The sequence below is a fragment of the Delphinapterus leucas genome, chromosome 5 (assembly GCF_059928025.1).
Source record: "Delphinapterus leucas isolate spDelLeu-1000000601 "Yukka" chromosome 5, BTC_Dleu_Yukka2, whole genome shotgun sequence".
Lineage (NCBI taxonomy): Eukaryota > Metazoa > Chordata > Mammalia > Artiodactyla > Monodontidae > Delphinapterus > Delphinapterus leucas.
In genome coordinates, this window is record NC_143133.1 from 51,770,823 (window position 1) to 51,786,301 (window position 15,479).

Below are 15,479 nucleotides of genomic sequence, written 5' to 3' on the forward strand. Positions count from 1 at the left end.
TATCTGCTCTGATTTATGATTTCTCTCCTTCTACTAATTTTGGGTTTTCTTTGTTCTTTTTCTAGTTGCTTTAGGTGTAAGGTTAGATTGTTTATTTGAGATTTTTCTTGTTTCTTGAGGTGAGCTTGAATAGCTTTGAACTTCCGTCTTAGAACTGCTTTTGCTGTGTCCCCTAGTTTCTGGCTCATCATGTTTTCGTTGTTATTTGTTTCTAGGTATTTTTTGATTTCTTCTTTGGTTTCTTCAGTGATCTCTTGGTTATTTAGCAGCACACTGTTTAGCCTCCAAGTATTTGTGTATTTTTTAGTGTTTTTTTACTGTAGTTGATTTCTAATCTCATAGCGTCGTGGTTGGAAAAGATGCTTGATACGATTTCAGTTTTCTTAACTTTTCCAAGGTTTGATTTGTGACCCAAAATGTGATCTATTCTGGAGAACGTTCTGTGTGCACTTGAGAAGAAAGTGTGTTCTTCTGCTTTCTGGTGGAATGTCCTAAAAATATCAGATAAGTCTGTCTGGTCTGTTGTTTTATTTAAAGCTTGTGTTTCCTTATTTATTTTCTGTCTGGATGATCTGTCTATTGGTGTAAGTGGGGTGTTAAAGTCCCCAACTATTATTGTGTTACTGTCGATTTCTGCTTTTATGGCTGTTGTCATTTACCTTATGTGTTGAGGTGCTCCTGTGTTGGATGCAGAAATATTTATAATTGTTATGTTTTCTTCTTGGACTGATCCCTGATCATTATGTAGTGCCATTCCTTATCTCTTGTAACAGTCTTCATTTTAAAGTCTATTTTTTCTGATATGAGTATTGCTGCTCCACCTTTCTTGTGATTTCCATTTGTATGGAATACCATTTTCCATCCCCTCACTTTCAGTCTGTATGTGTCCCTAGGTCTGAAGTGGGTCTCTTGTAGACAGCATATATCAGAGTCTTGTATCCATTCAGTCAGTCTGTGTCTTTTGGTTGGAGCATTTAATCCATTTAGATTCAAGGTGATTATCGATATGTACGTTCCTATTACCATTTTCTGAATTGATTTGAGGATTTTTTTGTGGGTTTTTTTTTTTCTCTTGTGTTTCTTGCTTAGAGAAGTTCCTTTAGCATTTGCTGTGAAGCTGGTTTGGTGGTGCTGAATTCTCTTAGCTTTTGCTTGTCTGTAAAGCTTTTGATTTCTCCATTGAATCTGAATGAGATCCTTGCTGGGTAAAGTAATCTTGTTTGTAGGTTTTTCCCTTTTCATCACTTTAAATATGCCCTGCCACTCCCTTAGGGCTTGCAGAGTTTCTGCTGAAAAATCAGCTGTTAACCTTGTGGGCATTCCCTTGTATGTTATTTGTTGCTTTTCCCTTGCTGCTTTTAATATTTTTTCTTTGTATTTAATTTTTGATAGTTTGATTAACATGTGTCTTGGCATGTTTCTCTTTGGGTTTATCCTGTATGGAACTCTCTGCACTTCCTGGACTTGACTGACTATTTCCTTTCCCACATAGGGAAGTTTTCGACTATGATCTTTTCAAATATTTTCTCAGACCCTTTCTTTTCTCTTCTTCTTCTGGGACCCCTATGATTCAAATGTTGGTGCGTTTAATGTTGTCCCCGAGGTCTCTGAGACTGTCCTCAGTTCTTTTCATTCTTTTTTCTTTATTCTGCTCCCTGGCAGTTATTTCCACCATTTTGTCTTCCAGCTCACTTATTCGTTCTTTTGCCTCAGTTATTCTGTTATTGATTCCTTCTTGAGTACTTTTAATTTCATTTATTGTGTTGTTCATCACTGTTTGTTTGCTGTTTAGTTCTTCTGGATCCATGTTGAATGTTTGTTTTATTTTTTCCTTTCTGTTTCTGAGATTTTGGATTATCTTTACTCTCATTGCTCTGAATTCTTTTTCAGGTAGGTTGCCTATTTCATCTTCATTTATTTGGTCTTGTAGGTGTTTACGTTGCTTGTTTGTAACATATTTTTTTGTCGTTTCTTTTTTTTTTTTTTTTTTTTTTGATGGGTGGGCTGTATTTGTGTCTTATTGGATGTTTGGCCTGAGGCCTCCAGCACTAGAGTTTGCAGGCAGTTGGATAGAGCCAGCTCTTGGTGCTGAGGTGAGGACCTCTGGGAGACCTCACTCCAACTAATATTCCCTGGGGTCTGAGGTTCTGTTAGTCTAGCAGTTTGGACTCAGAGCTCCCACCGCAGGAGCTCGGGCCCAGCCTCTGGCCCGGGAACCAAGATCCCGCAAGCCATGTGGCGTGACAAAAAAAATCAAAAATAAAACAAGGAGCAATATAATAACAAGGAATAAAAAGCAAAATAAAATTAGAAAGATAAAAAATATATTAGGAAAAATAAAAGTATAATTGAAACAACTGCAACAAGGTAAAATAAAACCACGACAGAAAAAAAGGTGGGGAGGGAACAATCCAAAAGGAGAACAATAACAAAGTATAAAGAATAATATAAAATTAGAAAAGTAAAAGATTTATTAGAAAAAAATAAAATATAAATGAATCAAAAAGGTAAAACAGAACCCCAGTCTAAAAGAGGAAAAGAGAAGAAAAAAAAAAAAGCCTTGGCTATGGGGGCAGAGTTTAGGTGGGGGTGGAACTTAGGGGTGGGGTTTAAGGTGGGGTGGATCCTAGGTGGGGTTGGGGGTGGTGTTTTAGCATGGGGCGGGGCCTCTGCTTAGAACCTGCGCCTTAAGGGGAGAGGCAGCATCTCCAAAGGAGGGCCTTCCAGCTGTGGAGTTCCGGAGTGTGGAGGCGGGGCCCTGGGTGGGGGAGTGTGGGTGGGGTTTAGGCCCAGTGCAGTTGGAGGGGTTCTCAGAGGGCGTCTCGGAGTGTGGAGGTGGGGCCCTGGGTGGGGGTGTAGGGGCGGGGCTTGTGTCCTGCACGGCAGGAGGGAGGCTCTGAGGGCAGAGGATTAGGCCCGAGAGCCCCAGAGGCTCCCCGGTACCTAAGTGGACAGGGAAAGCACTGGCCACATTCCCTTCCATTCCTCCACGCCCCCCCACCAACAGTCTCCCTCATCCCCGCTGGACCCCTGACCATGCGAGGGCCTCTGGCTGTAGGAACTCCTCCCCTCCCCCAGCCGCCCCTCAGGGGTGCCGGTCCCATAGGTCTGGCCTTTATTTTTGCTCCTCCTTCCCTCCCTCCTACTCCCTCAAGACCCGTGGCTGGAGGGGGCCTCGGTGAGCAGGGGAAACCCGGCCACACTCCCTTTTGTTCCTCTGCCCTCTCAATGGTCCCACAATTACCCCCTTCGGGCGTGGGATCCCTTCCCCTCCCCCAGCTGCCCTTCAGGGGCGCCAGTCCCATCCTGCCTCCACTTCTCCTCCCCCCTCACTCCCCCCACGCCCCACGTTCTACCCGGTCGCTGGGGGTTCCTCTCATCCCCTTAGGTGTCCATGGTCCCCCACTGTGCCTGGTGGGTGCCCTAGTTGTGCGGAGACAGAAATTCTCCGTCCTCCTAGTATGCCATCTTGACTCTGCCCGTCTCCTAATATGTTAATATTGCCCTGGTTGAGCTCAGCTTTGCTGGTCATCTTGGTAGTCTTATGCAGTTATTAGTTAACAAGATGTTAGGCTGTAGACACAAGACAGATCCTAGTAAGCCTTTTTTTTTTTTAATTTGTGTGTTTGATATTTTTTTTAATCTCACAGAACACCTTTATTATGGCTGTCTAAGTTTATTGTTTTCATGTTTGTATAAGATTTTGTAATCTATATAACATAGGGTGTTTGGATTCCTTACTTTAACTTCCTAAAATGTTAAATGCATTTTTATTTTCCTTGGAAAGCTAGTACTTAGGTATTAGTACCTATGTTGAGGTCTGGCAAACACCAGTTTCTTTCTGACTCTAAGGATTGTGACAAGTAGCAATGGAACCTTCTTCTAGAAAAATCTTACAGAATAAGGCAAAATTCCCACTTAGTTCCTGCAGCTCACTCATCCTCACCCCTGCTCAAACTGCCTGATTCAGATAGATTAGATAATTTTGAGTCTGAAAAAATGGAGAGCATTAAGATTAGCCTTGGGCTTCCCTGGTGGTGCAGTGGTTGAGAGTCCACCTGCCGATGCAGAGGACACGGGTTCGTGCCCTGGTCTGGGAAGATCCCACATGCTGCGGAGCGGCTGGGCCCGTGAGCCATGGCCACTGAACCTGCGCGTCCGGAGCCTGTGCTCTGCAACGGGAGAGACCACAACAGTGAGAGGCCCGCGCACCGCAAAAAAAAAAAAAAAAAAGATTAGCCTTGGTGGCCCAGATGAGTAAAAGATCACAGCTTTTATACAAAGTAGATCTTTTGTGCTGTGGATGACTGGCCTTGCAAACCAGAGACGTTCACCTTAGCTGTTTCTCTGATATCACTCTTAGCTTTATTTGGGGAAATATAATATGTTACTTCTTGGGAGAGCCCTCAATGTGTAATTTTTTGAGGACTGAAGAACCGGGATAGGGAGAAGGCAGGGTCATTGAAAGAAGCAGAGGGCCAACACTGAAGCGCTCTTGGGTTGCAGCCCTTAACTCACATTGAGGTTATTTATCTGGACTGACAGTCCCCTACTCCCAAAGGAGGGACTCTACACACGTAGTCTTAGCATAAAGCATAAAATAATAAACAGCCTTAGGCCATAAAGAGTTCTATAGCTATTGGCGTCGCTGATTGGAAGATGGGTTTAAAATATTTAATTACACGCTTCTCAGAGCCCTAGGATTTCATACTTTCAGAGTTGCATAATCTCCTGAATTTCTGTTGACATTTTCTTTGAAGGAACTTTGCTTATTTGTCCCATAACTTTTAGTAGATAGTAGAAAAGTTACATTTATTATTACATAGAATTTTATTGGCAAGCTTTCTCTTATCTTAATCTGTTTTCTTTTCGTTCCTTTTGGTTTTGATAGATGACTCAAAAAGACATCACATTTGTTGCTGAATTTCTTACTGAACATTTCAATGAGGTAGGAAATTGGTATTTCTATAGTGCTTCTTAAAAAATAATCACAATAAATTGGGATAATGGTAGGAAGTAATCCAATTTAATTGAAGTTCTAAGCAATTATGTATGTTTTTTAAACTATTGAGCTAATTAATGGCAGTACTTATTTATTAAATGTAAAGCATATAAATTGAACTTTTGTTTGTATGTGTGTGTTACTACATATAAAAGAGTAACTGCCACCAACAGCTTTCTTGAACAATAGAGTTTTTGGTTTAAATATATAAGATTTTTTTTCCTCAGTGAGTTGACTTAAGAATTAAACTATATTTATTCTTTCTAGGCTCCAGATCTTTATAATCGAAAAGGAAAATATTTTAACGTTGAAAAAGTTGGTCAGGTATGGGCTCTGGATTGAATCTAGTTACTAATTTTTTTATTTTTAAAACTTTAGCAGTGTTAGTCTTTATTATACAAAACTTTTTGAAAGTAATATAATGCCAAATTATATAGTAACCATGCCCTTTGAGTAAAATCACCAAAGAGTAGCTTTAAACTTTTTCGTCTCAGAACCCTTTTACATTCTTAAAATTATTGAAGACTCTGGAGAGCTTTTATGTGCACTGTATCTATCAATAGTAGATATTATTAGGTATTCGAAATTAAACAGAATAAAGAATTATCTCTTAATTAATTAAAAAACCCACTTACCGTTCCACATTAATATAAATATTTTTAACGAAAAGTAGCTATACTTCACAAAACAAAATTAAGTGAAGAATGGCATTGTTTTATATGTTTGCAAATCTCCTTGATGTCTGGCTTAAGACAAGGCAGCTATATTCTCATATCTGCTTCTGCATTCGATCTATTGTGATGTGTTGTTTTGGTTAAGAAAGCCTGGTTTCACGCAGGTGTGTAGTTGGAAAGGGTTAAAGTATTTTAATAGCTTTTTAGATAACTGTGAATATTCTTTGATACTACACCAGATCCTGACAAGTGGTAGTATCTTAGGTTAGTTTCAGTATGGAATCTAAATTGCATCAGTGGACTTTTCATATTCTGATTCATTAAAATTCATTCATCTACCTTGCACTTTGGATGGATCTTTTACGCTGTGCATGTGATTTTGCCATATCATGTATTGGTCATTTGGAAAATACTGATTCGCTGAATTACAACGATCTTCCATATGCTGACACCTTTCTTCATAAAGTATCCAAAAGTCAGATTTTGTTAATGTCATTACCAGTCTCATCAGACAATGTTTAACTACTGTGAGGTTGTCAAGCACATAGTGGCAGATACATGTTTTTCAAAAATTTTAATTTTTGCTTAAATGTTTAAATTTTATCATTGGTAATAAATACTGTCAGGTTTTTTTTTTGTTGTTTTTGTGGTTTTTTTGTGTGTGTGGTACGCGGGCCTCTCACTGTTGTGGCCTCTCCTGTTGCGGAGCACAGGCTCTGGACGCACAGGCTCAGCGGCCATGGCTCACGGGCCCAGCCACTCCGCAGCATGTGGGATCTTCCTGGACCGGGGCACGAACCCGTGTCCCCTGCATTGGCAGGCGGACTCTCAACCACTGCGCCACCAGGGAAGCCCCTGTCAGTTGTTTTGCTTAAAGTGACAGGATCACTTTATTTTCAAGAACATATCTGCCAGATACCCAAGAATGAATAATCATAGTTTGTCTGCCAGTTGTTCTTTTGAGTGAAAATGGAATTCCATTAATAACAAAGAAGTGCCTGGCCTGACTGACAAGTACATTTTCATAAATGCTTTCCCTCATGATAACTGTCATACTTTGGTAGGCAGCAAAAGTGCTTTATTTATACTTCCCAATTCTGTCACTCAGAATATTAAAAAGATTTTGTTGAGATTTAATTTAATCATTTTAATAGCCTCATTAGAGATTAGTGAAACTGTTATGTGGCAAAAAGGAATATAGTGACTGCTAGTATGGTTTGGGGCCACTACTTTGATTCTTGGTGACAGTGCCAGCAGTTTTCTCCACCTGTGCTTTTGACTATCAGGGCAGATGTCATTACAGTGAAAAGGGCAAATAATATCTTGATACTATTATAAAAATAGTAATGACCTCATGGATCTCTGAAAGCATCTTGAAGACTCTCAGAGCTGCATGGATCACACTTTGAGAACTACTGCCATAGATTAGACTGACAGTTGATACTTTTCAAATTAATTTATAAACTTACATATGTAAGTTTAAAATGTGCTTCCTGAAAATAGAACATGAAATTTAAACTCAATTTATAGTCTCTAAATCTACAGCATTCTAATGTTTGCAGTTCAGTTGCTTGGCATTTAGCAAATTTTGGTCATCTCACAGAATAATGCACTTTCAGAGGACTTGGCAGTAAAACAAAATAAGTAGAATAATGTTAAATATAAACAATTTCGGAGCCTAATGCTTTGGTTTACAAAACTTAAATTTCTAATTCTGTACTTCTAGTACTTGAAAGACGAAGATGATGATCTTGTGTCACCCCCTAACACAGAAGGGAACCAGTGGTATGACTTTCTTCAAAACAGCAGCCACCTTAAAGGTATTTCATGAACCAACATGGATTTTGGCCATGTTTATATTTATTTGAGACCAGTACGTCAGCAAGTGTACTTGCTGAATACTTATCTAAGTTCTTTAGATTTATCTTTTGTGTCCATTTTATTTGATTATAGAAACAGTAAAATAATAACAGTATATGGCATTACCATGTTCAAAAACACTCTGATATTAACTGTGATGTAGTAAGATTGCTTAAGTATTGTCCGTTATAAAAAATATGTATTAAAAAATAGGATATTGGGAAGAAAACTGTAGAGCCTATCAGTCAGAGAAGCCTGTTTTGCCAGTTCCAATTTATTAGCTTTTAAGAGCATATAATGCCTTTAACTCCTATAATGATGCGTCACTGTATTATTCTGAGGTTGTATTTTTTTTTTAATTGTTATGCCTTTCATTCTCTAGGATGTTGATTTGGTAAAACTTTATTTAGCCAACATTACTGGGAATACAACACAAAATAGCAACCATTGAATATGTCGAAACGTCTCCATTTTAGATGAAAAGATTTTTAAAGCATCTGTTTCTTTGCTTTCTCAAAGAATAATCTGACCACAGTTTAGCTATTTCTTAGATCCTTGGGGTAATAGCCACATACATATATTACCTCCTTTAATCTTCACAAGGACCTATGAGGTAGGTACTTGTTATCTTCATTTTACTAGTGAGGAAACTGAAGGTTAGAGAAGGCCCCAAGATGATACAAGGTGGTAAGCGATAGAGCTAGGATTCTGCTAACTTGAGAGCCTGAGTTTTTAACTGGACTTAGTAGTGACCTCTGCTCTGTGTGGTTGCTGTGTATCTGAATGAGGGAGTGAGTGGGGGGAGGCAGAGAAATCTCAGGCCCAGAACTTTGCTTACTGCTGTTTTGATTTAACCCTACAAGCCCAAATTCTTTTTCAGAGCAGGGCGTATTTTACATTGTTTGAGAGTCTTAAGATCAATTGAGAGAGATGTATTGATGTAAGTTAGCTATTGAATAGAGGGAAAAATAAAAGTACCGCTGACTCAGCTCATTTACCGTATTTAATCAGGATGTCCAAGGAGTAAGGAAGGATGCCTGGGGAGGGCTGATGGCAGTGTACCAGCAGGGGTGGCACCTGGACCCTGTCACTGTTGGGCTAATATCCATCTTGGGGACTTCGGGCTATAAACAGGTTCTACCCTTTTTTCTCCCCACATCTTCTATGGCTGAATAGAAAGGTGTAATCTTAGTTACAGGTCTCATGTTTAACTTCAGATTAACTCCATCTGTTAAATGCTTAAGAGTTTGCTAGTGTGTGACTTTGGACAAGCTCATTAATCTCCCAGTTTCTTAGTCTAGTATGAAGTAATACCGACTGTCATTATGGAGCTATTAAGAAACCTTTAATGAAACTTCTTCCTAGCACTCTGCAAAAATCAAGTGCTAAATGCTTAGCGCACATAGCTTCCCAGGGGATGTGAGAGAGTCGGTGTTGTTACGGGGGTAGAGGTCGGTGTGCTGGAAGCCGGGCTGCCTGGGCTGAAGTCCTGCTCTGCCACTCTCTGGTGTGGGGCTGAGGGCACGTTGCCTGACCTCTTTGTGCCCCAGTTTTCTCTTCTGTAAAGTGAGGGTGATCAGAGCGCCTCCCTCAAAAAGCTGTTGGGAAAATGAAACAAATTAATCTAGATGAAGCACTTAGGATAGTGCCCGGCACATAGCATATAAGCAGGCAGTATGCATCTGAGCTGTTTTTACTCAAAACACCTGACACCAAAATGAGAGGCTTTTTTCCCTCCTGAGACCAATTCTGACACCACCTGGGTGTCCTACAGTTCGATTCTGACACTAACTCTGCAGATTTACCACCAGACTCCACAGGGTTAGGGCTTAGTCCCACAAGACTGCCCCCACTTCAGAGTTCAGTCACAAGTACTGGGTCCCCAGGTTACCCACATTTCTGTTCCACTTGGCTACAAAGTTGGGGCTTCCCATGCTTCAGTTTTAATAATTTGCTAAAATGGCTAGCAAAACTCAGAAACACTTAACTTACATCTACCAGTTTATTATAAAGGATACAACTCTGGAATAGCCAAATGAAAGAGATGCATGGGGCAAGATATGGGGAGGGGCATGGAGCTTCCATCCCCTCTCCAGGCGCACTGCCCTCCCAGCACCTTAAGCATCGACCCAGAGGCGCTCTGCTCTGTCGTTTAGGGGCGTTATGGAGTTTTCATTATGTAGGGGTTAGGGGCCATTGGTGACGGGACTCAACGCTAGCTTCTCTCCCCTACCTGCAGGTCAAGGGAAGGGGCTGAAAGTTCCAAGCTTCTAATCAAGGCTTGGTCTTTATGGAGACCAGCCCCCATCCTGAAGCTATCTAAGGGCCTCATTAAAACTCATTAAGGAGCTCTGGGCCAGGAACTGGGGACAAAGACCAAATATCTCTCTATGATACCACAGCATCTGTCACCTGTTGGGAGCTTAAAATGTTAACACGATTAAAGCTCCTTTTATCCAGCATAGCTGGGATATGAGGTGCTGTGAGGGAGGCCTACAGAGCACAGTGGAAGAGGGTGGGCTTGGGAGTTGGACCTGGGTTTGATTCAGCGTCTAGCTTCCTAGTCATTCTCACGCTGGGCAATTGCCTCCACCTCCTAAGCCTCATTTTTTTTCTTTTTTTAATCAGTAAAATAAAGAGTATGGTGCTTAATATATACAGCTGTTGTAAACAATAGAAATAACAGGTATAAAAAGAACCTAGCATACTTGGTGTCACTAAATGAAAAATTATATATTACTTTCTACTGATAAAGTAGTCTTTTCAAAAGTAAAGAGCTTATTTTCATAGCACCAGTTTCTTGTCTCCTGTTTTTGTTTTCACTAGCACACTCTTCCAAAACAAGCGCTGTTGTTATACCATTGTGGCAAAGAAGAGAGAAAAATGAATTTATTTCATTATATGTCTTATGGTTTCCCAATCATCCCTTTCTTCTTATAGCCAGCAGAAGCATACTGTTGGATTTTGGTGGGAAAAAATAAAATATAGAATAATTAAGCTGCAAGGACTGGCAGCAGGGGATGATGAAAGGCAGAAGGCCACGGTCATTTTTAGTGAGGTCGTGCCAAGGTATAATGAAGTGGCCAGGGAGAATTCCACCATCAGATAAGCTGTGTGGGCTGGCTCTAGCAGTAGATTAGTTTCTCCTAGTTTTCTGGTTTGTTATAGCTTTTTATTTTTTGTTTTTGTTTCAAACCAGAAAGTCCTCTGCTGTTTCCTTATTATCCTCGAAAATCATTGCATTTTGTGAAAAGGCGGATGGAGAACGTTATTGATCATTGCTTGCAAAAGCCAGCAGTAAGTTTGAAAGAAATGCATGTTTTTGTGTAGGAGCAAGAACATCTGCAATATGCGGCTCGCTTATGTAAATGGTCGTAGTTATTAAGATGAACCATATCAAAATGCTGGTATTCAGCTATTTTTGACTAACAAAAATGGCAGTTTCATATGGTTCACTCTAATATTTCCTCTTATTGTTGCTCTCTTACATAAATTAAAAAATAAATACATGGTTATTGAACGTGTTGACGTCCTTTAGTATTTTACTTGTGCCCAGAACAGACTTATTATAAATGGTCTTAGTTACAGAGCTGATGTGTCTGTTAACTACTGAATGAATGATGGATGATTGATGCTATGGGACTAGAAGAGGTGGTTTCTAACCTGCCACCACTTATCTCCAGGGTCCTTTTCAGCTCAGAACTTTCTCTCTTCCTTACTGCCATGACTGTCATTAAAGTTTCTTGCATGAAAGTTGGTGATATAGATGATTTTGCACTAGACTTAAACAGTGACGAGCAGTCACTTTCTGTGGAGTATTTATTTTTGTGTATGTATGTGCTTTAATTATATTTTTAAATCTTATTCAGGATGTAATTGGAAAATCGATGAATCAAGCAATATGTATTCCATTATATAGAGATGCTAGAAGGTAATTCTGTTTACCTTTTTGGGTGATATAATTCAGCAGCCAATTAAAATTTTTCTTACTTTTTTTTTTTCTTTTGTTTTAGTGAGGACTCCACACGTAGATTGTTCAAATTCCCTTTTCTGTAAGTGTCTCTCCCCTATCTCGTGTGAATAATACAGTTTGGTTCTCTGCATTGGTAGCTAAATAATCATGTTTTGACATTAATTTTTTTCCTTAGGTGGAATAATAAAACCTCAAATCTGCATTATCTTCTTTTTACTATTTTAGAAGATTCGCTTTATAAAATGTGCATCTTAAGGAGACATACTGATATTTCCCAGTGAGTATTAATCTGAAGTTTGAACCAAGGAGATAAGATTTTATTATTTTTAATCGTAAAACATACCACTTCCCTTCCCTACATTTCGGGTTTTAGTTAAGCTGCCTTATGACTTTAGGCTTGCTAACTTAACTGTTCTGGTCTTCGTTTTCACATTTTTAAGGTGGTAATGCCAAATTAGGAAGCTATGTGATCCCTTCTAATTCTAGATTATTTAATTTTGTATTGGTATATAGCTGTTACGTGTAGGATATTTTTAGGGTTAGGAAAAATATAACAACAGAATAGTCAGGATTATATCTCATCAACTTGTGGAAGTTCAAAATTATATTTTGGCTTCCTCATAGAAAGGATTTTTAACTCAGGTTAAGTATGCCTTTCATTAAACAAGAAGTTGCATATAGAGACTTCTTTTGAGAATGCAAGTAAAAGTTCTGAAAAATAAATCATATTCAGGATGTCACTAGGATCTTAAATGATTTTAAATCTAAACCTGAGGGAAATTTTTTGAAACCAAGATGTAGCCCGAGAGAAATAATTTGCTTGTCCCAAACATCCTTATTTTATAAGGAATCTTGCTACTTTGGTGACTGTAAGATTTTAAACTGAGTTGTAATTTTGATGTTAGCTTTATCTATCGGGGTTTGTGTCAGTTATCAGTATTCCAGAGTGAGTGTATAGTATTTTGGTCTGGGGTTTGGCGATTAGGTAAATGTACTAACAATCATGCTCTTTCGAGCACATATAGATTGTTGCCTATCCAACTTGCTCTACAAAGTCTCTTGCCCTCCCCCCTTTCTTTCTTGAAGATCTGTAAGTAACGGACTAATTGCTATTAAATTTGGGAGCTTCACATATGCCACAACTGAAAAAGTGCGAAGAAGGTAAATCTTGAATCTTGTTTGAGTGAGATGTATATATAATAAATACAATTATAGGAATATGGTTAGGCTCAGTTACAGTGATGATATTCTTAGAAGGCCTTCGTCATTTGTAACTTAGGGGGCTGGGTTGGTTATGTATTTTATACTTAGAGGATGATTTGACTTACAGTGAAAGGAACCTTACTGGCCTGCAGGAATTTTTATAGTGTGCTTTCCTACAATTAATACTTCTGAGCTCTTTGTCAACTAAGAAAGTAATGTGGGTCCAGGGGGCAGATGGCTGAAGGTCTTCTTATGACCAGCAGAGGTGTGAGGTGGTATCCTTTTCACTGGGGTGGGATTTTCTTAGGGCACAAAGGGTAACAATACTTGATGTCATCCTGAGGCTTTTGCAAGAGAAAGAACTGACACTAATCCTAAACCAAGCTTTTTCTTACTCTTTTCCTTACATAAACGAAGTTCTTTATGATAATGTCTTTGAAGTTGCCTCTTTTCATGTGTAAATCTTACTTTTACTTTTCATTCTAGTAAACTCTGTTTATTATATATATGTATATATGTATACACACACACACACACACACACACACACACACACACACGTATATACATGGTGTCATTCATGGAATCTCTACAGGCTTAAGGCCTGACCATTGATGTCAAGAGTTTTCTGGAGCTGTGAACCAAGTTCACAGGTTTTTCTTTTTTCATGATTATCTGTTTTCAGGGCCTAGTTATATTTGTGAATAATCAGTACAACAGGTAACTGTGACTTTAGTGTAAACTAATGATATATTTTAAATGTTACTGTATAGAATGTCACTTGATATTTTCATTGTCAGTTTTCTGCTTGGTACCAGTATAATGTTATATATGCAGTATTTTCTCAGTCATGATAACATCTTTGATATAACAAAACTTATTTTAATTCTAGCACCTACAGTTGTTTAGACGCACAGTTTTATGATGATGAAACTGTCACAGTAGTTCTTAAAGACACTGTAGGACGTGAAGGAAGAGATAGACTCTTGGTCCAGTTGCCGTTGTCTTTAGTGTATAACAGTGAAGATTCTGCAGAATATCAATTCACTGGGTCTTACTCTACAAGGTAACTTACATTAGTAAGATTGTCTTTCTGATAGAACAGTTAAATGTTTTTTTAATGTATATTGTACATTCTGGTTCTTTAGGTATGATAGATAAATAAAGTCAGCTGGGCAGAAATGCTTCTTTTTTTTATTGAAAAAATACTGGCTTCAACAGCTCTTCTGTCAAGAATTATTTGCTGGAACAAGGTGGGGAATTATTTGGTGTGAGAATGGAACTTCTGTTTGCAAGGATAGCATGAACCCCAGTTTGTAGTAGAATTATTTTAGATTTGCCTTTAGTATTTTCCTTTCAGAATTAGGACCTCAGTAGCCACATAGAGGTTCAAGGTCAGTTGAAAGAGATGGCTTTAGGTTGAGATTTAGATAGGCAGATATCTAATTTTTAAAATGAGTCCATTTGCTTACCTTGAAAGTGAATCAAAAACCTTACTAAGGTTTCTGCCTTAAAAAGGTATTCTGCCTATTTGGAAATGCAGTTTTCTCATAGAATATAGTATCACAGCTTTTTTATACAGTAGCTGGTAGAATTATATTGGAAATGGGAATACTGGTAGAAATCAAACCCTGATACCACCCCTAGTAAACCAGGGAGAACAGCCCCATTTCACTCCTGGGTTGGTTTTCTCCCCTCTCTAGGCTAGATGAGCAGCGTAGTGCTATTCCCACCCGTACCATGCACTTTGAAAAGCACTGGAGATTACTGGAAAGTATGAAAGCACAGTATGTTGCTGGGAATGGTTTTCGCAAAGTGTCCTGTGTGGTAAGTATTAAATTGTTTCAAAGAGTAACAGAAGCAACAGGATCTGTAAGTCCTCTCGGTGCAAACATTTAGTGATGTCAAGCTTTTATTGATTATGATGAGCATGTAGTGGCCTTAGCTATTTAGTTCTCTTGTTCTGAGAAAGCTTACTAAGTAATTAATAACAATTTTAGATTTTAGTAATCTTGAAATTGTATGTGGAGATCCTTTTATACAAAATGAAAGCTGAGTTTAGTGATTTTGTTGTAAATTGATGGGAAAATAACTTTCCTATAAAACCACTTTTTTCAGATTTCTGATTTCTAATTTTTTATATATAATGTATTAGTTAAGCCATTTTAAAAGTTCTTTATTTGGCCTTTTCTTTAGTTAAGCTCGAATCTCCGTCACGTGAGAGTATTTGAAATGGACATAGATGATGAATGGGAGCTTGATGAGTCTTCGGATGAAGAGGAGGAAGCCAGTAATAAGCCTGTAAAAATAAAGGAAGAAGTATTGTCTGAGTCAGAAGCAGAGAACCAGCAAGCTGGCACTGCTGCTTTAGCTCCAGAGATGGTCATTAAAGTAGAAAAACTTGACCCTGAGCTAGACTCATGATCTAGCTTGCCATTATTTTATATGTTCTCTTGTCAGAAAGGACACAGATGATGATCAAAGATGTGTTGGGCCACTTAATTTTCTTTGTGAAATAAACAGTAAATGTTATTTTTTTTATTCTGCGTCATCTTCTTTTAGTGGTATAGCCACTGTGATTTTCTTTTCACCAAGATTTCTTTTTAATACTGTGTTCGGAACTAGTGTTAAAGAAAATATAAATTGAATGTGAAGAAAAAGTTTAATCCTTTCTGTCAAAAGGTAGGTATCAGGTATCATTCCTGTATCAGGAAGAAATTACGTTTAGTCATTCATCACTGGAAGTTTTGATGCATTTAGTATTTTTA

The 15,479-nt window shown here is 38.6% G+C and overlaps 1 protein-coding gene across 5 annotated transcripts in view; it reads left to right on the forward strand.

The window, feature by feature from the left end:
* The window catches only part of ANAPC4 (anaphase promoting complex subunit 4), a 41,239-nt gene extending 25,996 nt beyond the window's left edge, over positions 1-15,243 (forward strand). Inside the window, exons 18-28 of one of the 5 annotated variants that reach the window (XM_022566530.2) lie at positions 4,892-4,948; positions 5,270-5,326; positions 7,403-7,496; positions 10,736-10,833; positions 11,406-11,467; positions 11,550-11,588; positions 11,685-11,786; positions 12,596-12,670; positions 13,604-13,777; positions 14,415-14,538; positions 14,908-15,243. In XM_022566530.2, the coding sequence (XP_022422238.1) occupies positions 4,892-4,948; positions 5,270-5,326; positions 7,403-7,496; positions 10,736-10,833; positions 11,406-11,467; positions 11,550-11,588; positions 11,685-11,786; positions 12,596-12,670; positions 13,604-13,777; positions 14,415-14,538; positions 14,908-15,135 (1,110 nt within the window). In that variant the 3' untranslated portion in view covers positions 15,136-15,243. The remainder of the gene's footprint in view (positions 1-4,891; positions 4,949-5,269; positions 5,327-7,402; positions 7,497-10,735; positions 10,834-11,405; positions 11,468-11,549; positions 11,589-11,684; positions 11,787-12,595; positions 12,671-13,603; positions 13,778-14,414; positions 14,539-14,907) is intronic. The other 4 variants (XM_022566536.2, XM_089911722.1, XM_089911721.1 and 1 more) reach the window with 4 other exon arrangements.
* The last annotated feature ends 236 nt before the right edge of the window (positions 15,244-15,479 follow it).